The sequence below is a fragment of the Notolepis coatsorum genome, assembly GCF_963971535.1.
Source record: "Notolepis coatsorum genome assembly, chromosome: 12".
Classification (NCBI taxonomy): domain Eukaryota; kingdom Metazoa; phylum Chordata; class Actinopteri; order Aulopiformes; family Paralepididae; genus Notolepis; species Notolepis coatsorum.
Genome location: NC_140176.1, coordinates 100,496,169 through 100,522,897, shown reverse-complemented (window position 1 = coordinate 100,522,897; position 26,729 = coordinate 100,496,169). Strand labels below are relative to the sequence as shown.

Here is a 26,729-nt window from a genome sequence, read left to right as displayed (position 1 = left end):
GTGTCTGTGTGTCTGTGTCTGTGTCTCTGTGTCTGTGTCTCTGTGGCTGTGTCTCTGTGTCTCTGTGTCTGTGTCTCTGTCTCTGTGTCTCTGTGTCTGTGTCTCTGTGGCTGTGTCTCTGTCTCTGTGTCTCTGTGTCTGTGTCTCTGTGGCTGTGTCTCTGTGTCTCTGTGTCTGTGTGTCTGTGTCTCTGTGTGTCTGTGTCTCTGTGTCTGTGTCTGTGTGTCTGTGTCTGTGTCTCTGTGGCTGTGTCTCTGTGTCTGTGTCTCTGTGTCTGTGTCTCTGTGTCTGTGTGTCTGTGTCTGTGTCTCTGTGGCTGTGTCTCTGTGTCTGTGTGTCTGTGTCTGTGTCTCTGTGTCTGTGTCTCTGTGTCTGTGAGGGTCTGTGTCTCTGTGTCTCTGTGTCTGTGTCTCTGTGTCTGTGTCTCTGTGTGTCTGTGATGGTTTGTCTTTGTCTCTGTGTCTGTGTCTGTGTCTCTGTGTCTGTGAGGGTCTGTGTCTGTGAGGGTCTGTGTCTCTGTGTCTTTGTCTCTGTGTCTGTGTCTCTGTGTCTGTGTCGCTGTGTCTCTGTGTCTGTGTCTCTGTGTCTGTGAGGGTCTGTGTCTGTGAGGGTCTGTGTCTCTGTGTCTTTGTCTCTGTGTCTGTGTCTCTGTGTCTGTGTCGCTGTGTCTCTGTGTCTGTGTCTCTGTGTCTGTGAGGGTCTGTGTCTGTGAGGGTCTGTGTCTCTGTGTCTTTGTCTCTGTGTCTGTGTCTCTGTGTTTGTGTCGCTGTGTCTCTGTGTCTGTGTCTCTGTGTCTGTGAGGGTCTGTGTCTGTGAGGGTCTGTGTCTCTGTGTCTTTGTCTCTGTGTCTGTGTCTCTGTGTCTGTGTCGCTGTGTCTCTGTGTCTGTCTCTGTGTCTGTGTCTCTGTGTCTCTGTGTCTCTGTGTCTGTGATGGTCTGTGTCTCTGTGTCTCTGATGGTCTGTGTCTCTGTGTCTCTGAGGGTCTGTGTGTCTCTGTGTCTCTGTGTCTCAGAGCTCCTGGTTCGGCTCCAGACGGCAGCAGTGGAGAACTTAAGCCGTCTGGGAAAAAGGCGGTGGCAGCGTAGTTTATCATGAGCTGCAGCTGTGGGAGAGAGAGAGAGAGAGAGAGAGAGAGAGAGAGAGAGAGAGAGAGAGAGAGAGAGAGAGAGAGAGAGAGAGAGAGAGAGAGAGAGAGAGAGGAGACCAGGACGAGGCTACGGACTACGGTTATGGTTATGCTTATGGTTATGGTTATGGCATAATGTCTATAATATAGCCCAGGCCGTACGAGGGGGATGGCTGTCTCTTTCATATTTTCTCTCCCATTTCTCTCTCTCTCTCTCTGTGTGTGGGGGGGATGCAGCTGGAGAGGGAGGAGGGGTGTCTGTGGTATACCACCACCAGGGCAGCCCCCGCATTCTCCCCCCCCCTCTCACCTCCACCACCCCCCTCCACCACCCCCCTCCACAGCTGCCTGGGCTAAGCTCCTCCAAGAGTCTGGAAAGTATGAACGTATGCACGTGCAACGCCACGCCTCCCTCCACCTGCGTTCAATATCCATCTGTGTTCATTATTGATTTATTCCACCAATTATAGACGGAAGGGGAAAAAAAGTGTAGCCTAATTTGAGCCATGTTCTGTAGACGCCTGTTTAACACACTGGTGTAAACCGCAGGAATCACGTATTTAAATGACGCCAGTGTGACGCTGCAAACCTGTGACACACGTTACAATGACACTGTGATCGTACGTCTGGAACACTTAACGGAACGTAAACCAATCCCGGTCACCCTCTTTATCTGGGAACGCCCAAACCCAACTTCGGTCACGCCCCATCTTGCGCGGCATTCTGGATCTTTCCTCACAGCCCCACCAGATTTTCACGTCGAAAGGTAGGTGATATGAAATCATACTTATTTTAGAGTATATATATCAAATTTCATGAGTATTCATCTATATTTAGTCATCTAAAGACTACTAGATGTGAACGTTTGTACCACTGCAACGTTATAATTGTTCGAATGTGTTCGGGGCGACGCTGATTTCCAAGTAAAAGTAGCTTCCTGTTCCTTAAACACGAACTCCCACTCGCCCCAAGATGAAGTCAGATTGTTTGGTTATGTTGCTAGCATATATAGCCAGTGTTTTGTCCGACGAAATGTGTTGTACATTTGTAATCTTAATAAGAGATCTAAGTTTGTCTGAACGAGTGATGAACTGAGGTTGCGCGAAAATAATCGAAGGGAGAACAATAATTTTCGCGGGGAAAATAATGAACTGGTTTTCTCTCTCTCTCTCTCTCTCTCTCTCAATCTCTGTATAAAAAAACATCTGAAGCAGTGACAAAGTCAGACAGCAGACACGGTAGGTTTGTGTGTGCTTGTTTGTTTCTCTACAGGTGAATGGAGGTGTGTGTGTGTGTGTGTGAGGCTGCCATGCTGAACTGGGTGAAGGTAAGGTTGTGTGTGTGTTTGCATGTCTGGTAATATTTCAGCATAATCATTTTGGTTTCATGCTCATTCATATTCAAGTTCATTAACAAAAGGCAAGATGTTCTTGATACCTTCCATTGTTCTGCATCTTTTCATCAGAATTTCACTCATATCCAACAAACCATAGCAATAAACTAAATTCATCATTGAGGTCAACAACCTCCTTATCCATATTCAAAAAAACAATTCAAATCTAATTTAATTTCATCATAAATCACTCACATAAGTTCCCTCCTAGCACTGTTTTTTTTAAATAATGTGCTAAATAAATCAAATAAAATAAACTCGTCAGTCGTACAATAATAATAAAGTTCATATTATTTTACTTTCTTGTTTAAAATATTTTTGTGTGTTTGCAGAGCATGCCTAATATCCGGCAAATGCGGAAGAGGGAGAGGAAGGTGCGTCTGTGGACCCAGGAGGCCATGGATCAGGCCATTGCAGAGGTCAGAGCAGGCAGGTGGAGTGCGAGGCGGGCAGCCACGTTGTTCGAGGTCCCTAAGTCCAGCCTGATCGACCGACTCAGCGGAAAGGTGTCTCTGGCCTGCAACATCGGCCGGGGCACCTATCTGACCCCTGAAGATGAGAGTTCCCTGGTGGAGTACTGCTTGTACTCTGCCAGTTATGGGTTTCCGCTGACGAGGTCGCAGGTCCTGGCCCACGCCCTGGCCATCTATAACCTCCGTCACCCAGGGAACCTAAAAACATCCCTTGGCCAGGGGTGGTGGATCAATTTTAGGGAGAGGCAACACCATCGCCTCACGATCCGGATCCCGGACACCATTGACCGTGGGAGGGCAGCCTGCGCTAAGAGGGGGGCCATAGAAGAATACTTCAAGCTCCTCACCAGCACCATGGAGGAGCACGGGCTGAGGGAGAAACCCCGTCATATTTATAACTGTGACGAGACGGGGTTTCAGATGGACTCCAACCGGAGGAAGGTCGTTGTGCCCCGTGGGACGAAGCACGCCTACAGGCAGGCCCAGGGAACCAGGGAACACATCACGGTCCTGGCCTGCCTCAACGCGGCTGGGGAGGACGTCCCCCCTTTTATTATTTATAAGGGGGGCTACCCAGGAGGGCCCTACAATAGGGAGGGAGTCCCCAATGCCCTCTACGGGAAGTCGCCAGCGGGGTACATTGACTCAGAGCTTTTTAGGAAGTGGTTCACCGACCACTTCCTGAAGTATGCCACGGAGGAGCGCCCGCTGCTGCTTGTGATGGACGGTCACCAGTCCCACCTGGATCCAGAGCTGGTCCGGACGGCACAGAGGGAGAGGGTCATTCTCCTGTGCCTACCGCCACACACCTCTCACATCCTTCAGCCTCTGGATGTGAGTTTCTTTGCACCCTTGAAGGCAGATTTCTCCGGGCTTGTGGGAGATCTGTCGGCAGTTAGCCACTCCTTCATGATTTCTAAAAAGGAGTTTTCAAGGGTGTTCAGAGACACCTACCAGAGGCAGAAAGATCGGAGGGTGGTGGTGGCTGGCTTCAGGAGGTGTGGCCTCTACCCTCTGGACCCTGCGGCTATTGATTGGTCGAGGGTCATGCCGTCTGCCCCTCCCCCTGCATCTCCTGGTGCCAACCCTGCTGTTACCCCCCAGCCCAGCCCCCCACCCAGCCCCCGTGCTCCTAGCCCCCCACCCAGCCCCCGTGCTCCTAGCCCCCCTCCCAGCCCCCCACCCAGCCCCCGTGCTCTAGTCCAGGACTCACCCCCCAACCCCTACCTCAACCACCCCCTTGTAACAGCAGGGAGGATCACAGCGGACCTGGGACAACTCCTGGCCCAGATAGAGTTCACAAGAAGATCTGGAAAGGTCAGGAGGAACACCACCAAGGCCCGCCTGCTCACCGCCCAGGAGATGACGGATGCCATCGATGAGACAGAGGACCGCGCCGCCCGCGCCGAGGCAGGAGCTCTGGCCAGGGCAGACCGACAGCGGCAGCGGGCTGAAACTTTAAGGACTCCCACAACCTCCTCCCGTACCCCGCGTGGTGGCTCTCTCCCCAGCCGCAGAAGAGGAGTGTCCCCCGGGGCCGCTCCCACCACCAGCTCCGGTCTTTCCATCGCCGGTCCCTCAGCCTCAGCCTCCATGCCCCCCTCTTCTGCCTCCCACAGTCTGCTGCCCGCCTCTAGCCTCCACACCAGCACTCGCCTGCCTGCTTTGAGAGGGGAAGATCACCACCCCTCCACCTCTTCCTCCCCAACAGCCATAATGGATGGTATTTACTTATTTGTTTTCTTTTAACAGTTATTTGGGAGACAACATTCTCAGTTAGCAAAAAAGTATAAATTTTTTTATGAATAAATAATCATGTTTTATTGTTTCTTAACCATTTTCTCAGAGCCGGCAGTCCCACCGCAGTCCCACCGGGTGTCCCAGCCAACTTCCTCTCCCTCCCACCGTAAGCTTTTTCAAACAACTGTGAAAAAAACACGATCTACAAATGTCCATGGCCAAAAGGAACAGGAAGAAAAACTCTTATTGTACCTGCCCCTACGGCCTACACACACACACAGTACACTGATAGACTGTTCATAGCGCAATATTTACCAAACCAAACAAAATAATTTTTTTGAGTGGTGCTCCCTTTTTGTGTCTGCAGCCTCCTGTATTCCTGGACCAACAGGAGCATCGACATCCTCCTCCTCCCACGCCAGACCCACGACACCCATCGGCATGTTACTTATGTTTTTTGAGTTTGTCAGGGCAAACTTATGAATTGTTATTTATTTTGTAAAAAATTTGCTGATTTTATACAAATTGCTGTGGGGCACTTTGAACTGTGGTCCATGTGTGAAAAGTACTATATAGATAGTTATTCATATTTATTACATGGCGTTTTCACATTCGCCGAAATGCTTGCTTGTGATTGGTCAATAGCCCGTGTCAGAGGTCCGTTATCACACAATAATGACCGCTGTGGGACAATAATGACCGCTGTGCGCAGCTGTTCGCAATCAAGCCCACTACAACACTGTATCAGTGCTGCTCAGCATATGCACAGCTGCACTCAGTCATGCAATCAGACCAGAGACCTGCCGGCTGCCGATAATAATAATCACTTTATTTGGGCTGACAGAGCCACAGAACAACTGCGTCTTCATTTGATCTAGTCTTGTCGATGAATTAGGTATATTGTTAGTAAGTTAGCCATGTAATAAGCGGGATAATGTATAGCTTTACTCGATCATTGTCGCAAAATAATTGACCTTCACTGACGTTTAAAACACCTCAGCGCTGCGCCTCGGTATTTTAAACTCCGTGTCGGTCAATTATTTTGCGACAATGACCTCGTAGCTATACATTATCCCTTACTTATTATTGGACCTTGGTATATTGTAATCAAGCAGCGTCATAATAATAAATTTCTTTTTTAACTGCAGGTCACACCACCAAGAGGCAGAAGCTGGGGATCTGGCGGTGTGGCCGGTGTAAAAAGGCGAACCCCCCTGTGGACTCTGAGGGTTTGGTGTCGTGGGTCCAGTGTGACAACTGTCACAAATGGTTCCACACCATGTGTGTCCAGTGGGAGGAGGAGGAGGACGAAGATGCTAGTTTCTGGTGTTACTGGTGTTTGGATGAATGAGTGTATGAATGAGTGAGCGAATGAAAAAATTTATAAATATGTATGGTGTGCTGTAAATAGTTATTGTTTTAAGTTATGTTTATTGTATTTTTTATATAATGTTTATAAAATTTTATGAAGTGCTGGCTGTTGTGTTAAATTTGTCATATTTTTGTTGAAAACACATGTACTCACAAATGTTAATGTGACAAGTGATTGTGATTAATATATTTTGTTTGTTAGACAAATAAAATGGGGATGTTGTTTGCTCCTGAGATGAGATGGTAGACAAACGACACTACCTTCCAGCTGACAGTAGATGGCAGCATTGATTTTAAAGGATGAAAACAGGTTCAAACAAAAGAACTCCATTTTCCAAGACCTTTTTTCACAGTTCACAGGTCAGCAGGTCGGTAAAAGTTGATGAAAATGCGATCTGAACACAGGAGCGTTAAGCTATGAATGCGCCCTCACGTCACCTCAGTACAGTGACCGTGAATGGCCACCTAATTATCATAATTAAAGTGCATCATTAGCATTATGTTTGTTGTCTAAAGGGAACTAAAATGGTAAAATTTAAGTTTTTAAATGATATCCGCATATATAGGACAAATAAAACAGCGTTGTTTTGTAAAAAACTCCAATGAAAACGGCGCAAGGTACGTAATATTCGCTATTGTTATGCAAATGTGATAGAATCCTATAAAAAGGTGGACGCACTTGGGCACTGTGACGTTACAGCAAGCGGTAAGATGAGAGGAGATACAATTAGATGTTAAACAAGAATACCCTGAAGACTCTGGCAGGAGCACTCATTCAAGGGTACTACGACTATGCTTGCACCTCATGGTACCAAAGCACCTCAAAGGCCCTAAAAACAAGATTACAAACATCACAAAACAAACTGGTCAGACTAGTGCTTGACCTTACCCCCAGAACCCACCTCACCCCTGCCCACTTTGACAACCTAGGATGGCTTAGAGTAGACGACAGAGTACAGCAACTTGTAATGGGCCTGGTCTACAAGATACACTATACGACTAAGGTACCCATGTACATGTCAAAATACTTCCCAAAGGTCAGTGAATTCCACGCCCACAACACCAGAGGGAGCTCCACAAATCATGTTAAACCAGATTCGGCTCAAACAAGGGACTAAACACGCTTCGCAATTATGCAACAATAATGTGGAACGCCCTACCTAAAACCGTGAAGGAATGTGAATCCCTACCCTCCTTCAAAACTGCTCTCAAAGAGCACCTACGGTACAGTTTCTTCCCCTTCGGATGTATATATTTTTTATGATCTCTTTTTACTACACAGTTCTGTATAGCTGTTTGTCGTGTATGTCATAAATGTCATGATGAGTTGAAAATGACCCCGATGTAAACAAGACGAAAGTCTTTTTCTGGACTGCATCCCCTTAGAAGTTTGTTTTGTATTGAGCCGTACTGTATTGTACCCATTCTGCAATCTGTTAATAAAGTTTTCAATCAATCAATCAGATACCATACGTTGCTTCAATTGTCCCAGTAGGGCGGTTTGTCGTGGACTTCTGTGCTGCAGTTTCACAGTAAAAACATTCACAGCCCAGTGGAAAGCAGCATCTGTTAAAAAAAAAACATTGCATTACATCAACATCTCATTACATCAACATCTCATTACATCAACATCTCATACACATAACTCATAACACATACTTCATACTTCACGTAACAGTAACACATCTGTTCTGTTATATTGTAGAAATGTGTGCATTGAAATGTCTGTAAAGTCTCGACGACATTGACAATGAGGGTGACCTCAATTGTCTTTTCGAGTATAAATAAAGGTTGATGATGACACACGCACACACACACACACATACACACTAAATCAATTATAGACCTGTTCGCTGTATACGTCAGACTCAGTGTGCGCACGCATCAGTGGAGCAGAAAGGAACGTAATCCTGGTCAAAACAACGGGGCAGACTACAATATATTTGCATTTGTTAGCCATGCTAGCGATCTAAACAATCAATCCATGCCAAAGCTAGATATGTAAAAGGTGAAAGACTCACACTCACAGCCGTGCTGCTGATTTGGCTAAATGACATCCAGCCGTTTTCGTTTGAAACTACTTTTTTTTTTTTTTTTTTTAATCTTTTTCCCCCTCCTTTTTCCTCCGATTTTCTCCCATCCCAATGTTAGTCGTTATGCCAATTCCCAATCCCCTTCCTGGTCGCTGCGCACTTACCCCCCACAGTCGGTCTGGGAGAGTGGAGGCTACCAGGTGCTTCCTCCGACACACGTCCAGCCAATCAACAGCTTCTTTTCACCTGGCAGCGCGGATTCTCACTGAGAGGGCGTAGCGTGTGGTAGGATCCCACTATCCCACTTAGGTCCTATCCGCGCTTAGCAGGCGCCCCGACCGAACTGTAGGAGTCGCTGTTTACAACGACCCGGACCCACCCCGCCAGCTTCTCCCACCCTCTAATACTGCCAATTGTATTAGTGTGAACGGCCAGCCAAGCTGGTGACAACCCCGGAGCTGTGAGCTGGAGGCGAATCCAGCCGCTCCGGGGTTGGTGACGAACGCAATCTCCGCTCCGCCACCTGACCGCCCCGTTTGAAACTACTTTTAGTCAGGGGAGTGTCATGGTTTCTCCATAGAGCCCTGTTGTACTTCTTTTGGCGCAGCAGCTTGCGCAGGTAGGGGGCAACTTAGTCACGTGACTCAGTTGGTATTGCTGATTGGCTCGACCACGGTATGTTTATAAACAAGAAACAGGTCTATACACACACCTACTGGCAATGGTGACTTATCGCGGAACCTCTACGGTCAACCAAAATTAACTGTTAGCATTGAGGATATGAACGGGACGTAGGCAGGAATAACTGTATAGAACAGTGTCTCCTGCGCCGGGTATCCCTGACTTGGTTTTGTTTTCAGACTACCTGTCTGATAAGGTGAGATATTGTGTCAGGTCTGGAGTGATATTGATTGATTGATTGAACATTTTATTAACAGATTGCAGAATGGGTACAATACAGTACGGCTCAATACACACAATTGTTAAGGGGATGCAGACCAGAGAAAGACTTTCGTCTTGTTTACATCAGGGTCCCCCATTTTCAATTCATCATAACATTTATGACATACACGACATACAGATATACAGTACTGTTTATTTACAGACAGAGTTTCTAAAAGAGAACATATACATTTGAGGGGAGGAAACAGTGGGGGGGGGGGGGGTTAGACATTTACAGGGCCAGTTTTGAATTGCAGCATCCCGTAGGTGCTCTTTGAGAGTGGTTTTGAATGTGGGTAGTGATTCACATTCCTTTACAGCTTTGGGTAGGGAATTCCAAATTGATGTGGCATAATTGCGAAACTTGTTTAGTCCCTTGTTTGAGCCACTTTTTCTCCTTATTTTTCTATTTTTCTCCCATCCCAATTTTCTTCGCTAATTCTCCCTTCAATTCTCCCCTCCCCTGTCTCGAACGTTGCTAGACTATGCCCCCCACTGGTCGGCTGCAGTTAGGAAGAAGCCTTGCATCACGTGTCCCCTCCGGTACACGAGGAGGCAGCTGTCGCATATTTTCACCTGAACAGCACGATCTCTCAGTGGCGAGGAGTAACACGTGGGAGGCTCACGCTGCCCCCGATACTTCCTGATTCTGCTGTACAGGCGCACCAACCGACCTGTAGGAGTCGCTGTCCATGTAACAGATCTTCTGTGTGTAGGTCTGGCTAACACACGTGGTCCCTGCGTTGTGTTCTGGGCGTGATGCGAAGTGACGAGTCAGCAAACAATGGACAACAGTTCAGTAATTTATTCGGGTGCTCTTCAATGGAGAGCCACCTGTATCAAAAGAGTGGTTGACCACAAGAGAACCGCGTCACATTTATACTTCCAGTCAAGTCTCCCACGTTGGATGTTGTTGCAAACTAAATCAAATTACACAATAGATCGACATCTTAAAGCACACATACCTGTATCAAAAGAGTGGTTGAAATACCACAAGAGAACCGCGTCACATTTATACTTCCAGTCAAGTCTGTTGACAGAGAACAATAAATTGACTATGTTACCACGGTGAAATACACCGGCTAAAACATCCAATTGTGCATATAACCTAACCACACCATTCATCACAACATTATCGAGTTATTATCATTTGTTAACATTCAATTCTTATTCAAAATATATATACAACATCGTAAAGCATAAAGTGCTGCGCGCTACAATAGTCAGACGTACCTCCCACGTTGGATGTTGTTGCAAACTAAACCCCAACCGGAAAAGGCTGCCTCTAACACTGCGCTAATAATTGACCCGGAAGGCAAAGCTCTTGAACGTGAACTTTCTCAAGTGACGTTCAAATAAAAGTGTCTTTGGTATAAAGAAATAATAAACAATTGTAAACATTAAACATTTGTAACATAGGATTTTGGTGACATTTCAATCCTTAATAATAATAATAAACAATGTTCATTTGACACTTGTTACATCCACAACGTCCAATCCCCACCCACCAGCTTTCCCACCCTCTAATACTGCCAATTGTGTTAGTATGAACGACCAGCCAAGCCGGTAGCAACGCAGAGAGCTGGGCTCGATACCAGCATCTCCTGCATTAGTGGCAAGCGCCTTGCCCACTGCGCCACTCAGCCGCCCTGAGTGTGATAGAGGTGTGACTGTGTGTGTGAGGTTCGCCTGTTCCCTGGACCTTTAATTCCCTGTCTCCTCACCTCACCAGCCCCCACCCTCGCGTTGTTGATTTATTGCATTCCCTGCCTCGCTCCGTTCCTTTAAGGTACTGTGAGGATTCTGTGTTGAATGGTCCGTGCCGAACACACACTTCTAAGTCAAGTATCAATTACCATCACGCACCTGATGTGTGTTCTAATTAGCGCCCCAGAGGGCTTTAAATACCTGGACTTCCCATTCAGTCCTCGTCGGGTCGTTTTTTTATTCTCTATTCCGTATCCGTATCTTATCTGTATCTGTATGCTGGTTCTTCTCCGGCGTGAGACGAGGTGCCAGCCATCGCCACCTGTCGCCGTTTGCCTGGAGTGGGACACAGCCGGTGCGCTCTCTAATTCTCTACGGGAGGATGCGTCTCTCCGAGCGCGCGGCGCGCTCTTCAAGCCGACGCGCCCCACTCCAGACGTCTAGCTGGCGCGCTACTACTCCAGACGCACATCGCTCCCTATCCTACGGGGGGATGCGCGCTCTTCAAGCCGACGCGCCCCACTCCAGACGTCTAGCTGGCGCGCTACTACTCCAGACGCACATCGCTCCCTATCCTACGGGGGGATGCACGCTCTTCAAGCCGACGCGCCCCACTCCAGACGTCTAGCTGGCGCGCTACTACTCCAGACGCACATCGCTCCCTATCCTACGGGGGGATGCGCGCTCTTCAAGCCGACGCGCCCCACTCCAGACGTCTAGCTGGCGCGCTACTACTCCAGACGCACATCGCTCCCTATCCTACGGGGGGATGCGCGCTCTTCAAGCCGACGCGCTCCACTCCAGACCCCCGAGCCGGCGCGCTCTTCTAGCCGGCGCGCTACTACTCCAGACGCGCATCGCTTCCTAATCCTCTACGGGAGGATGCGTCTCTCCGAGCCGGCGCGCTCTCCGAGCCGGCGCGCTCTTCTCCAGACGCGCTCCACTCCAGACCCCCGAGCCGGCACGCTCTTCTAGCCGGCGCGCTACTACTCCAGACGCGCTCCTACCCCAGACGCGCTCCACTCCAGACCCCCGAGCCGGCGCGCTCTTCTAGCCGGCGCGCTACTTCTCCAGACGCGCTACTACTCCAGACGCGCTCCTACTCCAGACGCGTTCCCACTCCAGACGCGCATCGCTTCCTAATCCTCTACGGGAGGATGCCTCTCTTCGCTTCCAAGGAGGATCTCCTTGCCAGGCCTCCGTCGTCTGAACCCTGCCATCCCTGTAAGCAGCTCTAGCCCTCGCCCTGTCCAAGGCCTTAACCCTGTTTTTTCTGTCCCTGTCTCCAGCCCGCCTCCGCGGGCCTCTGTCCCTGTTCCCCTCTCCAGTGCCCCTGTTCCTGCCCTGTCCTTTGCCCTGGCCCTGTCCTTTAGCCTTAGCCCCTTAGCCTGCTCGCCTCTTAAAGGCACAGTGCCAATTTTCCCTAATTCTTGTTTCCAGTATTTTGTGTTCTCCCTTAAAGGGACAGTGCCGCTTTTTGTTTGTATTCAATAAATGCCCTGTTCTTGGCTTACTCTCATACCTGTCTTGTGTTGTGCGATTGGGGTCGGTTACAAACCATAACAGTACGACCCGACCAGTCGACGACCCCAGCCAGCACAGACAGTGTATGTTGAGTTTAGCCTTTGTTAGCTCCCCTGTTAGCCTGTTAGTCTCCCCTGTTAGCTTCCCTGTTAGCTCCCCTGTTGCCCTGTTAGTCTCCCCTGTTGGCTTCTTTGTTAGCTTCCCTGTTAGCTCCCCTATTTAGCCTGTTAGTCTCCCCTGTTAGCTTCCCTGTTAGCCTCGTTAGCTCCCCTGCAGCTTGCCAGGCCTCTACTACCAGCTTGGCCCCAGTCTGCTAGCTTAGCCCCGGCTGCTAGCACAGCCTCTATGTTAATGCAGCCCTTGCAGCTAGCATAGGCCCTGTAGCTAGCCATGCCCAGGCAGCTAACCCGGTCCCTCTGCTTGGCCTCCACTTTTTGTGTAGTTTTCCCCACTGCTAGGACTGCCCCTTCAGCTAGCAAGGTCAGTTTTCTCCCACTGCTAGGACTGCCCCTTCAGCTAGCAAGGTCAGTTTCCCCGCTGCTAGGACTGCCCTTTCAGCTAGCAAGGTCAGTTTTCCCACTGCTAGGACTGCCCCTTCAGCTAGCAAGGTCAGTCTTCCCCGCTGCTAGGACTGCCCTTTCAGCTAGCAAGGTCAGTTTTCCCCACTGCTAGGACTGCCCCTTCAGCTAGCAAGGTCAGTTTCCCCACTGCTAGGACTGCCCCTTCAGCTAGCAAGGTCAGTTTTCTCCCACTGCTAGGACTGCCCCTTCAGCTAGCAAGGTCAGTTTCCCCGCTGCTAGGACTGCCCTTTCAGCTAGCAAGGTCAGTTTTCCCACTGCTAGGACTGTCCCTTCAGCTAGCAAGGTCAGTTTTCCCCACTGCTAGGACTGCCCCTTCAGCTAGCAAGGTCAGTTTTCCCCACAGCTAGGACTGTCCTTCCAGCTAGCTTGTTCTCTCATGCTGGTCCAGCCCTGTCTGCTAGCCTAGCTCCGGCGGCTAGCGCAGCCTCTATGTTAATGTAGCAGTACAGCTAGCATAGGCCCTGTAGCTAGCAGTGCCCTGGCAGCTACCCTGTGCCTCTGCTAGCCCCACTTTTGGTGTAGCTTCCCTGCTAGCATGGCCCAGTTTTTTTTTGTTTGTTGCCTTGTCATGTCCCCTGCCCCTCTGTCTGTGTTTTTGGGTCGCCCGGTGGCTCCCGTGGAGGGGGGGGTACTGTGAGGTTCGCCTGTTCCCTGGACCTTTAATTCCCTGTCTCCTCACCTCACCAGCCCCCACCCTCGCGTTGTTGATTTATTGCATTCCCTGCCTCGCTCCGTTCCTTTAAGGTACTGTGAGGATTCTGTGTTGATTGGTCCGTGCCGAACACACACTTCTAAGTCAAGTATCAATTACCATCACGCACCTGATGTGTGTTCTAATTAGCGCCCCAGAGGGCTTTAAATACCTGGACTTCCCCTTCAGTCCTCGTCGGGTCGTTTTTTATTCTCTATTCCGTATCCGTATCTTATCTGTATCTGTATGCTGGTTCTTCTCCGGCGTGAGACGCGGTGCCAGCCATCGCCACCTGTCGCCGTTTGCCTGGAGTGGGACACAGCCGGTGCGCTCTCTAATTCTCTACGGGAGGATGCGTCTCTCCGAGCGCGCGGCGCGCTCTTCAAGCCGACGCGCCCCACTCCAGACGTCTAGCTGGCGCGCTACTACTCCAGACGCACATCGCTCCCTATCCTACGGGGTATGCGCGCTCTTCAAGCCGACGCGCCCCACTCCAGACGTCTAGCTGGCGCGCTACTACTCCAGACGCACATCGCTCCCTATCCTACGGGGGGATGTGCGCTCTTCAAGCCGACGCGCCCCACTCCAGACGTCTAGCTGGCGCGCTACTACTCCAGACGCACATCGCTCCCTATCCTACGGGGGGATGCGCGCTCTTCAAGCCGACGCGCTCCACTCCAGACCCCCGAGCCGGCGCGCTCTTCTAGCCGGCGCGCTACTACTCCAGACGCGCATCGCTTCCTAATCCTCTACGGGAGGATGCGTCTCTCCGAGCCGGCGCGCTCTCAGAGCCGGCGCGCTCTTCTCCAGACGCGCTCCACTCCAGACCCCCGAGCCGGCGCGCTCTTCTAGCCGGCGCGCTACTACTCCAGACGCGCTCCTACCCCAGACGCGCTCCACTCCAGACCCCCGAGCCGGCGCGCTCTTCTAGCCGGCGCGCTACTTCTCCAGACGCGCTACTACTCCAGACGCGCTCCTACTCCAGACGCGTTCCCACTCCAGACGCGCATCGCTTCCTAATCCTCTACGGGAGGATGCGTCTCTTCGCTTCCAAGGAGGATCTCCTTGCCAGGCCTCCGTTGTCTGAACCCTGCCATCCCTGTAAGCAGCTCTAGCCCTCGCCCTGTCCAAGGCCTTAACCCTGTTTTTTCTGTCCCTGTCTCCAGCCCGCCTCCGCGGGCCTCTGTCCCTGTTCCCCTCTCCAGTGCCCCTGTTCCTGCCCTGTCCTTTGCCCTGGCCCTGTCCTTTAGCCTTAGCCCCTTAGCCTGCTCGCCTCTTAAAGGCACAGTGCCAATTTTCCCTAATTCTTGTTTCCAGTATTTTGTGTTCTCCCTTAAAGGGACAGTGCCGCTTTTTGTTTGTATTCAATAAATGCCCTGTTCTTGGCTTACTCTCATACCTGTCTTGTGTTGTGCGATTGGGGTCGGTTACAAACCATAACAGTGTGAATACAGTGAGGGAGTGATAGAGGTGTGACTGTGTGAATACAGTGAGGGAGTGATAGAGGTGTGACTGTGTGAATACAGTGAGGGAGTGATAGAGGTGTGACTGTGTGAATACAGTGAGGGAGTGATAGAGTTGTTACTGTGTGAATACAGTGAGGGAGTGATAGAGGTGTGACTGTGTGAATACAGTGAGGGAGTGATAGAGTTGTTACTGTGTGAATACAGTGAGGGAGTGATAGAGGTGTGACTGTGTGAATACAGTGAGGGTCTGGAGTGATAGATCTACCGTACAGTAGATAGTAAGCTGTTGTACTTGGGCAGCCTACTCTCAACTGTATATACTTGATTGCCTACTGTATACTGTGTAGATATACTGTAGGAGAGAGAGTCTGTGACACTTAACTTAAGAATAATGATGAAGTATACGTAGGAACAGGAACAGACTGACTTTTAGAATGGGAGGTCAGCAGATATACAGTGGGGGGATCTGAGAATCTAACGGAGGGGTCTTCGCTGAAGGGGTCATTGATGTGAAAGCAGAAGTCATTGTGGAGGGATTCTCCTGCGTTGAGACCAGGGTTCGCACAAGATCCTTGAAGTGCTTAAAGTGCTTGATAAAAAAATAATAAGTCAAGGCCTGGAATTCCTTGAAAACAGCAAAATAATTTAACAAGGTGCTTAAAAAGTCCTTGAAATTCAAACCAACCATTCACATTGAAAGTTTTGTTCATCCATGATACAATTGTTTTGAATCAAGTAATACAATTTTCATATTTAAAGTGTAATTAACTAACGAAAATTGGTTTTAAGCCATATATATATTCGATCAGATTTTTTCTTTCCAGAAAAAACTGTATTTAAAGGTGAATTGTATCCGTTTAAATGCCCTTTTAAAATGAAAAATAGTGCTTGGGAACGTACTTGACAATCCTTGGATTTAATTTAGCAATGTCTGTGTGAACCCTGTGAGGCATCAAGCCTGCGACCTGATGATCCATCGACGTGTTCTAACGTTTATTCTTATTCTGGGCCATGTATAAAACCTAACAATATGTTTTGTCTCGAGAGCCCTGTCCCCCTCCACCCCCCCCCACACCCCCACACCCCACCCCCTTCCTAAGAAACTATACCGGATGACGTCAGCTGGTGGAGAGCAGACCTCTAGTAAACTGCAGTAACAATAACACTGAAATAACACTGTTTCCTCGACTACTTTTGAGTCGTGTGTCGGATTATCTCGCATCCTCCTCACAACAGAGGATTCTGGTTAAAAAAATTATTTGAAATTCCCCTTTAATCATTCTTATTGTGCCCCTAAAATAAAGTATTACTGAGATAGCAATAGGAGTCTGGATAACAACACAGGTGGAGCTTAGTCAATCAATCGGTCGGTTTGGTCTTAGTTTGATCATTTTAAATGTGTTTTTCTTTTCCTCCGAGTCAAAATTAGCAATTTCTTGAGAAATTAAGATAAGATACGATATTCCTTTATTGATCCCCTTGAGGAAATGCAGGCATCATAGCAGCATGGGGGAGGGGAAGTACAGGTATGGGCAGGGTAATAGTAGAAGACATAAATATAGGCAATAGTACGTTAGAAAAGTTAAAATAAGCAGTGTAAACAATATAATTAACTCTGAATATACGCATATGAGCAAGTAGGCAGTGTGATCAAAGGTGCAGATGAGGGTCTGTATTATACGTTACAATAAATATGGTCAATAACAGTTAGAGAGAGAGAGAGAGAGAGCGAGAGAGGGGGGAGAGATAGAATGAGAGGGAGAGAGAGAGATAGAGATGGGGAGGGAGAGGGGGGGGGAGAGAGAGCATGAAGGTACACAATTCAACAGATCTGCAGGTCAAATGAAATAATCAGTTAGTGGACAGTAAGTCTGGACCAGCAGTGGACTGAGAACCTCCACAGTATCCAGTCGTTTCCCATGAAGCCTAGAGTGATGACTCATTGTTTACAACTCGTCGTTTCATCACAGTCCTTAAATGACGGGCGCTACGCTACATCTCTGGAGCCTTCTGCCGTGGTGGAGAGAGAGAGTGAGGGGGGGGGGGGGGGAGAGAGAGAGAGAGAGAGAGAGAGAGAGAGAGAGAGAGAGAGAGAGAGAGAGAGAGAGAGAGAGAGAGAGAGAGAGAGAGGAAGATGGGGAGAGAGGGAGAGGAAGAGAGAGAGAGAGAGAGGTTGTGGAGGACTGACTCCTTGGGTCAGAAAGCCCTCACTCAGATGGAAGAGAGCTGTCCCCGTGACCTTTCGTGACCCCTAGCAAGTGTGTGAACAGGTGGCAGCGCCGTCTGGGTGTTTTAGGCCAAATTGAACTACGAGACAGAGAGAGAGATTATTTTCATTTAATGTTTCCTATATAATGCCCAAATGATTTGAGTCAGAGTTTGATGAGAGATTTTAAATGGGAGAATTAGATTTGTATTATTATTATTATATTATTATTATTATTATTATTATTATTATTATTATTATTATTATTATTATTATTATTATTATTATTATTATTATTATTATTATTATTATTATTATTATTATTATTATTATTATTATTATTATTATTATTATTATTATTATTATGTACTTGTTTTTGGAATGAAGGCAACATTGAATTGAGTTGCCTGACATGGTTGAAAGAGAAATGTTATTATGGGCATGTTCTCGTGCACAATGTCATGTTTCCGTACCTATAATAAACATCTAGAATCATTTTTAAACATAGATGTTTATTGTAGTTATGGTAACTTACAGTTTTCTTTCAATCATCTCTTCTCTCTATCTTCGTCCCATTTCAACAACAACAACAACAACAACAACAACAACAATGTAAATAACCACTTGCATAATTAACACTTTCTCTGCCACGCTGGGAACGGGATATGGCTATGTGCTGCCACGCATTAAACCAATGGAGTCGCTCACCTTGTTTGCAGGGCTATAACTATATTCTATATTATAGCTATGGATGCAATACTATGGCCCATTTGACATCGAGTATCTATCGTTCAAGATGTGAAAAAGAAATCATTTTTCCATCCATACATTCCCGTTTTATACCGTGGTGAATATAAGTATGGTTTTAGAGCGGTTTAGGGTAATTCCTGGGAGGCTAGTTATAGCCTGCGACGTATATTATACTTAATCCATTCGCATTTCGTCCCTACACATGCTACAATTAAAAATTCAAATGCATATGATCGGTATATTATGTTCCATCATGCATGCATGAAAGGGGGGGGGGGGGGGGCGTTTCTGATTAATTGATTGTCAATAACGGCATTCGTTAGTACAACAACATACGCTGATCAGGGCAATGGCAATGAAAACAAGGCACAATCAAGCTGAAATTGACGTTAAATTGCTCTTACCTGTGGCCGGTGGGATTCCAAAAAGAATATTCCAATTATTTGCTTGCCATCTGGTAGATCGTATGTTCATTTGGCCCACGACATAATCCACCACAGCATAATGAATCGGGGGTCCCGAAAACGATTCAATGCGATCGGGTGAAGCCCTTGGTAGCAGGGGTAGTGTGAGCCTCCCACACGTTACACCTCGCCAATGAGAGTCCACGCTGGCAGGTGAAAAGATGTGACAGGCTGCCTCCTCATGTATCGGAGGGGACACGTGATGCAAGGCTTCTATCCTCCCTACAACCGACCAGTGGGGGGCATATGCGAGCAACGTTGAAGACAGGGGAGGGGATAATTGGCACGGCTAAATTGGGATGGGAGAAAAATTGGAAAAAATTGAAAAAGTGGATAAAAAAAAATATATAAGATATGATATTCCTTTATTGATCCCCTTGGGGAAATTCAGGCATCATAGCAGCAGCATGGGGGATGGGGGGGGGGGGGGGGTACAGGTAGTATAAGACATGGTACAAGTGACATAATTATAGTACAGTGGAGAAGTACAAGTAAAATAGAATAAAAAAAAACAGTGTAAACAATATAACAAATCAATATAATTAACTCTGGACAATTACAACCTAAACGTCAATCGGGGTGGACGTTTTTTTTCACTGTGTTGCAAGAAGCACAAAACGTGTCCATCTTTAGCAGAACACACATCTTTTTGGCTTTTAGTGAGATCATCCACATTGTGATTAGTAATAGTGCAGTTGACAGAGCCAGGGTGAGAGCAGGCGAAGAGCAGGGAAGCCCTGTGTAAACCTTACAGAGCACTGCCACCTAGTGGTCAAATGCTGCAATGAGAAATTGTGACCACTATCCTTTAAAGGGGAAATTCCACCCAAATCAACTTTTGCTCTCCAAAGGTTTCCAAAGACTATTTTCCAAAAGAGTTGAGTCATGATTGCAAAAGGAAAATGCGTGATTGCAATCCATATTCCCTTATCTGTAGTATATTTAAACATAATACATACATATGTATATGCACTTTTATTTATTAATGTTTTAATGCCTATATATATATATTTAATATCAAGAACCAATCAGGTTAATTGGACTGAACTGAAATTAAAGGTGTACTTCACCAAAAAAACTATGCAGATTTATTTTGCACACTAAATTCATTGAAATTATGAAACCATTTAGGGTAGATAGGGACTGCTACTTTATCAGTTCATTGAGCTGTAATTAACACAACACAAGGATTCAACATCCCGATGACATCACTGGTGGCCATATTCAAACTCATTTACTCTCAATAACTGTTAAACTAAAGGAATGTGTGCAAAACTTTTTGGGATGTGTGTGAGATTAGGTGCAAAATAAATCAGCATTGTTTTTCCGTGAAGTGCCCCTTTAAGTTAACTGAATTGAACACTGTGACTCACAGTCATCCCGTACACCAAGGTGCCAGCCTGCTCATCGGTTAAGTGTCTTGCTCAAGGACACTTCGACACGCCGGAATCGAACCAGGAACCTTCAGATTACTCAGACCTCCTGAGCCACTGTCTCCAAATCTCCACTGTACATAGGCAACCCTTAACCCTTTCACTACCACACTACAGAAGGTTAGTGCATGTTCTTGGTATCTGATTCTAGGGACATCTATGGATCGCAGGGACGTGTCTGTTACTAGGCTTGAGTAAATTGTAATGAACCAAATGAGAATATCAATAAATTTTTTTTTATCTTTGACTGTGAATAACACCATGCTCAAATTTACCAGACCTGAAAAATCTAAGCAAATGAATAAATGGAAGATGATTAAACAGAAGGTTTTTGTAGATACAGTACTGAATTCTGCCATCCGGACACATGCCAATTGAAATATGATTATAGGATATCAGGCCTAAAATGGTTATGCGATTAAAATGCGATTAATTTGATTAATTAATTACAAATCCTGTAATTGTAACGTCCCCCCGGTCCTGCTCCACAACCCCCATTTGTCCATGGACATTTCCCCCCCGGTACTGCGTCACAACCCTCATCTGTCCATGGACATATCCCTTACCTGAACTACGGCTCTCAACCACCAGGTGGCCTAGTTCAGTGTATTCATCTTTGTTATCTTTTATTTATTAATGTCCTGTCTGTCATCACCAATCTGTTGTGTGTTCATCTGTTGTCTTTACTGTGCCCCATTGTCTAATTTAGTTTTGTCTCCTTGTGTCTGTATCTATGTGCTGTTTGGTGTTGTCATGTTTCTGTATATTTCCTCTGTTATGTTTCCTGTTTAGTCATTACCCCAGCTGTGTGTCATTTCACTAATCATCCTCTTGTCTCTAATTAGTCCTGTATTTAAGTGTTGTCAACCCAGCTGTCCTTTGCTGGGTCATTACTTTTGTTTGCTGTTACCTTTGTTTTGGTTCGTGTTTTATGTTTCACCATTTATCCTATGTTGCCACTTCTTGCAAGTAAAGCCTTTTTGTTATCACACCGCCGTTTCCTGCCTGGTCTCTCCAAGTTCTCCGTGAGTTTATATCTGCAATTGGGTTCCACACACCACCATGCCAACCAAACGTTCTGCTCGTAACAGTAATTAATTAGATAAATATTTTTAATCGCCTGACAGCACTAGTAAAAACACCTTTCTGTGTTGGTGATGTTGCCTTTCGAAGCGTTTCCACCGCGCATCAGTAATCCACACGGGCACAGGGCGCGCATTCCTGGATCGATAAAGCAATGCTTTATCGATCCAGGGCCCTGCTAGGGAGAGGGGCCCATTTCAGTGGAGACTGACACATATGCCACTATACTGTGTATATATATGTATATATATATATTTATCTTAGTTGATTTTATTTATTTTTAAGGTATTTTATTAGGTTTTGAGGGGTATATTTTTTAAATTGTATTAATTGTCTTTTATTTTATTTGAGATTTCTTTTACTGTATTTTATCTCCCTATCTTTTCCTCTCCCCCCCCCCCCCCCCCCCCCCCCCCCGCGTGGTGGGCACACCCTCGCTTTGCCCACAGGCTCTGACAAGTGCATGTTGTATCATGCACTCATACTCCCATACACCTACACACATCCAGGCAGACACTCACCAGTACATTTTACTCACAGACATCTGAAGGACCGCAATGGAAACAAGCTGTAAGCTTTCTTGCATTTTTATCCTTTTGATAATGGTGGGCCTCTTATATGTATATTTGTATGTATGTTCATTATCAATAAATATCTCTATCTATCTATCTATCTATCTATCTATCTATCTATCTATCTATCTATCTATCTATCTATCTATCTATCTATCTATCTATCTATCTATCTATCTATCTATCTATCTATCTATATATCTATCTATCTATCTATCTATCTATCTATCTATCTATCTATCTATGTAGCATACATACAAAACATATCCAACTATTTAAAAATGAATCAAACCGTAAAAACAACGAGGCCTATTGGGATGATTTAATGTTATTTTTTTATCTACTTTTTCTCCTCCTTTTTCTGTGATTTTTCTCCGCATTTCAATTTACCTCTCGTGCCAATTCTCCCTCCCCTGTCCTGATCGTTGCTCGCATATGCCCCCCACTGGCCGGTTACATGTGGAGGCAGCCTGTCACATCTTTTCACCTGCCAGCGCGGACTCTCATTTGGCGAGGTGTAACGTGTAGGAGACTCACACTGCCTCCGCCATTTTCCTGACTTTGCTGTGCAGGCGCCCCCAACCGACCTGTAGGAGTCGCTGTTCACAACGACCAGACTACCACCCTTCGACTTCCCACCCGCTAACTCTGCCAATTGAGTTAGTATGACGGCCGGCCCAAGCCGGAGGCAACGCCGACAGCCGGATTCGAACCCGGTGTCTCTTGCGTGGGTGACGAGCGCAATGTCCGCTGCGCCACCCAGCCGTGGATGATTTAATGTTATATTCTGATGCTCGCTTTATATACTGATCTTATGTCTGCACTTTATGCATTGCTCTTGATCTGCCAATTTTGTGCACATTAAATGTCTGTGTCTTTTTTTTTGCTGCTGTGAAGCACTCTGAGCTGCAATTCTTGTATGAAAGGTGCTAGACAAAATGAAGTGCATTATTATTACCGACTCATCATTCTGCCCCCCCCCCCCCCCCCCTCTCCCTCTCCCCACAGCTGCGCTGACGTTCAAATGTTTACGGGACCAGTGGCCGGTCTACTGCAAGGTGATCCGGGAGAAGAACCTGTGCCAGGACATGCGCTGGTACCAGCGCTGCTGCGAAACCTGCCGGGACTTTTACGCACAGAAGATGAAGCAGAGGAGTTGATGCTCCCCCCCCCCCCCCCCCCCCCCCCCACTCCCTCTGGCCCCCCTGGTCCCCCTGCTCCGGGGGGGAACCCAGCTCTGCTCCGGACCTCAGGCTGGACGCTCCCCCCACTGCCCCTGCTCCGGGTCGAACCCCCAGACTGGACCATATTATTAGGGTGCTATGGCCTCGCTCGTCTTCCTTTGAAATTCTCCGGTTCGTATATATATCGCAAATTCCTACAGAAGCACGGCGCGGCTCGACCCGGTGCTTCTCTGGAGTACGTCGAGGGAGGTAGTACTGCTGCGCGGCTCGACCCGGTGCTTCTCTGGAGTACGTCGAGGGAGGTAGTGCTGCTGCCAGGTGTATCTCAGAGTCATCACTAGAGTATGATGCCATGATGGTGTATTTCCAATACGAGCGATGATGTAGCTCGGGGGGCAAAAGGGCATTTTGTCTGTCGACGTGGTTTTGTTCACAATGCAACTGTAACGAGTTAGAAGGACGGCAAAAGAAAAAGAAAACGGAGTACTTGTCAGGAAGAAATATTAAAGGGGGGTCCGTCCACAAGCCAAAAGGGTTTGAGATTCACCGTTTTAAACGCTGCACTTCTGGCGTTAGCCTCTCTTGTTGCCATGCCAATGGTGCTCTTTCCCCTGATACTGGCATTTGTGGATCCCAAAGAGGAAATCGGAGCAGTGAGCGAATAGTGAGTTACTCTCAGGAATCTACAAACGGCATTATCGGGGGAACCTTCTTCTTACCGTGTTTTACATCGGAAGCATAGCAATAAGTGGCTGATAGCGGAAGCGAGCCGTTTTAAACTACATCCATTGAGCCTCATTCATGAAATCTTCTTAAAGACTCGTGGAGTCTCTTTTTCTTTTTGTTTTGCTCTCACGCCGGTCTCATAGAGAGGACATAGGGCCTACGTAACCCCTGGGTTTAGACACAGACCGGCTAACATTCATTCCAGTTACAGGAGGGCATGGAGTAACACATTTCCATCTGGGTTTGCTTCCTGTCTGTAAGACTAAACTGAGGGCTAAAAAACTCCAAATGAACAAATGTTTACGTGTAAGAACATTTCATGAATGAGGCCCAATGTCCTCAGTGGCACTCGGCATGATGAAGAGAAAATTGTATATATGGGTCCAAAATTGCTGAACCTTCTCTTTAAAGGATATCCTTCATATATCAGACCGTTGTTCAATATGCTTTCCTTATACAGATATTCGGCAGCCATTTTGTGCCGATTCATCGCCTCCATAGGCTTCCAGCGTATCTGAAAGTGTATCTTAATCACCCTTTGAAGTCGCTTCATCGTTACACACAATAGCTTCTCAAATAGAGCCACATCTTCTCCCATCTTATCTACTTTATTCTCCGTCTTCGCGTTCATCAGATGTGGTGAGTTTTGTGCGTCTACACAGTGTTTAACACTTTCAGCGCCAATCACCACTATAGTCGGGTTATGTCGCCATGCGTTGAGCGCCAAAACCCGAGTATAGTCGGGTTTTCGATAGTTTTTTCTTTTATTCGAATTTTTTATTCTATACAGTCTCACGGACCTCGGTGTATCATTGGGACTCATTCTGAGACGCCGAGATTGCAATGCCGGCCGAATCCTGCAAGGTGGCAGTATCGCCTACCCTTTGAAACCTTATTTCACACTGTGTGTTACATTTTATATGGTCCGGGCGGAGAAATGGTACCCGGGCAAGTGAAAGGCTTAATTCGAGCCACTTGGAACGCGTCCAGCACACTTGATGCATAGTTTGTCCCATTTCATGTCAGGGACCCGATGGATGACTTTCGCAAAATACACATAGCGCTCCATGACTCAGCTTCCAGGAATTAGCCCGGATCACTCTGAAACTATACAATATTCACCACGGGATAACACGCAAACGTATACATGAATTTAAAAAAAAAATATTACATGTTGGACGAGAGATAGTGACTGTCAAATGAGCCATAGTATTGTCTCCATAGCTATAATATAGAATATAGATATAGCTCTGCAAACATCGTGAAACACAGTGAAAATGCCTATCTTTTAAAGCGTGGCGCAGAGACAGCAGGGATGGGGATACACGCTGGTACTGAATGAGTTAAGATGTATCTTCAGATACACTGGAAAACTATGGAAGTTACGAATCGGCACAAACTGGATGCCAAATATCTCTCTCTACGGTGGAAAAGCATACTGAACAAAGGTCTCAAATCATGTGCACTCATATCAAGACAAGAGTTATCCTTTAAGACACAGCCCAGACGGTCTCAATATGCTACTGTTGTTAGTAAGGAAATAGTCTTCTGAGCATTGCTGTAGCTTTTATATACTGTCAGTCCACCATGTGGTCCATTGTACACATTGAGATTTATGAACTGGGGAATACTTAAAAAGCTATAATAATAACCCTGGCCAGTGGCCCATAGAGCCCTGATATAAAACGGTATTAGCGCTGGAGCAGAGCCAGGGATAAAACCAAGATGTCCGCCCTTTCTATTTATGTATATCCTTCATCGAAGTGCATTTAATTACGGCACACACAACAGTTCCAACCTTAACCAGATTATAAAAGCCCCCTGCAGCTTCCCGTCACAGCCTTTTTACCCCCCGGTACAGGTTGATTATCCAGGTGCAGCTTCTTGAAGTGATCAGCCAGGTGTGCTCTGGTTATGGTTACAACAGGCCTACGGTTCGTCACAGATCCTCCAAGGAATATAGTCTCTAGAAAACCAGATCCCACCTTAAACTGTTTTTTTTTTTTTTTTTTTTACAATTTTGATATTTTCCAAATGGTGCAAATTTTTGTACGTTTCTTTTTATTTTAAATGTCTTTTGGTCATACTGTGTCATTTGTATCTATTATTTATCTCATTCTTACAACATGAAAGTCCAACTACACATACTTCGAGGTAGATGAATGATATTCGACGTGGGCGTCACGATGATGTGTACGTTTGTCCGCTTCCCTACGAGGGACCACACTTTGAAGTGAACTTCCCCAGAGAGAAGAGGAAGGGGCCGACTCGCCAACATAACCACCGACCGTGTGACTAAATTAAGTCCGTGTCCGCCTCAGCTTGTCACTGTATGTTTATCTCGTTTGTTCGTTTTGTCGAAGTCGTAGCCGACGCGAGATAACAAAGTAACATGTGTTTCTCAGCCTTTTGGTTTTAATTCAATCTAATCTCAGGCTCCTGAAGTAAGAGGCTTCTGTTCCGTTCAGAGTGCAGCGCTGACCGTTAACCCCTCGAGTGTGTACAGGGCTGGCCCGTAGGTCTGTTGGGCCCTAAGCGAGATCCTGAAAATGCCCCCCCCCCCCCCCCCACCCTGTAGTAAAAAAGAATAATCGCCACGTTACTCAACGTCCGAGAGAAACACTTTAACCGGTGAAATTGATTCACCAAACTACATTCAATCATCTTTTCAGACGCCTCATTTCACCAGTAAGTGTTTCTCTTGGACGTTGAGCAATACTATATATTAAATATTATATCGTAATATTATATATAAAAAGAAAATTACTATTACTATTACAATTATCTTTTTTTTTTTACTATGAGTGAACCGGGGGGGGGGGGCTTTCGGGGCCCTAGGGCGACCGCCTGTATGGCCTGTAGGACGGACCGGCCCTGTGTGTGTGTGTGTGTGTGTGTGTGTGTGTGTGTGTATAATAATAATGTGTTGTGTGTAATCCTTGACATGCAGACCTTTTTGTTGACTTTGTCATAGCGGTGCATTATTGTGACACTGCTTTGCGCGTTAATTCACAGTGCCTTACGAGGACACCCAGAGAGGGGACATGATCTTCCTCCTCAGGACACCCATGGGGGACATAATCCTCTGTATAAAGTGAAATATCTGTATCAGTGTGTTGAAACGAGCTAAAGGGACACGTTGTGGTCATAATGTTAAGCTATATAACTCTCACTTCAGTGGATGTTCGCATGTTATGCCCTTTTCTTAGCTGAACGCGGCAGAAAGTCTTGACTCGTACGCCAAGATACAACAAGGTGATCAG

General features: G+C 46.8%; 2 protein-coding genes across 3 annotated transcripts in view; both read left to right on the top strand.

Moving 5' to 3' along the window:
• LOC311237989 (A disintegrin and metalloproteinase with thrombospondin motifs 19-like) overlaps positions 1 to 22,716 on the top strand; it is a gene marked incomplete at its 3' end in the record, with an annotated part of 279,286 nt that extends 256,570 nt beyond the window's left edge. Inside the window, 1 exon segment of the mRNA XM_084325960.1 lies at positions 22,565 to 22,716. Within this exon segment, the coding sequence (XP_084182086.1) occupies positions 22,565 to 22,716 (152 nt within the window).
• On the top strand, positions 1,767 to 6,131 carry LOC311238183 (uncharacterized protein). 2 transcript variants are annotated; one of them, XM_084326198.1, is made up of 6 exons: positions 1,767 to 1,893; positions 2,339 to 2,365; positions 2,853 to 4,716; positions 4,840 to 4,899; positions 5,101 to 5,172; positions 5,882 to 6,131. In XM_084326198.1, the coding sequence occupies exons 3-6, from the start codon at positions 2,856 to 2,858 to the stop codon at positions 6,082 to 6,084; spliced, it is 2,196 nt and encodes a 731-aa protein (XP_084182324.1). In that variant the 5' UTR covers positions 1,767 to 1,893; positions 2,339 to 2,365; positions 2,853 to 2,855; the 3' UTR covers positions 6,085 to 6,131. The 2 variants fall into 2 exon arrangements, with proteins under 2 accessions (XP_084182324.1, XP_084182325.1); XM_084326199.1 differs by having other exon boundaries at positions 1,852 to 1,893; positions 2,342 to 2,365.
• Positions 22,717 to 26,729: the final 4,013 nt, after the last annotated feature.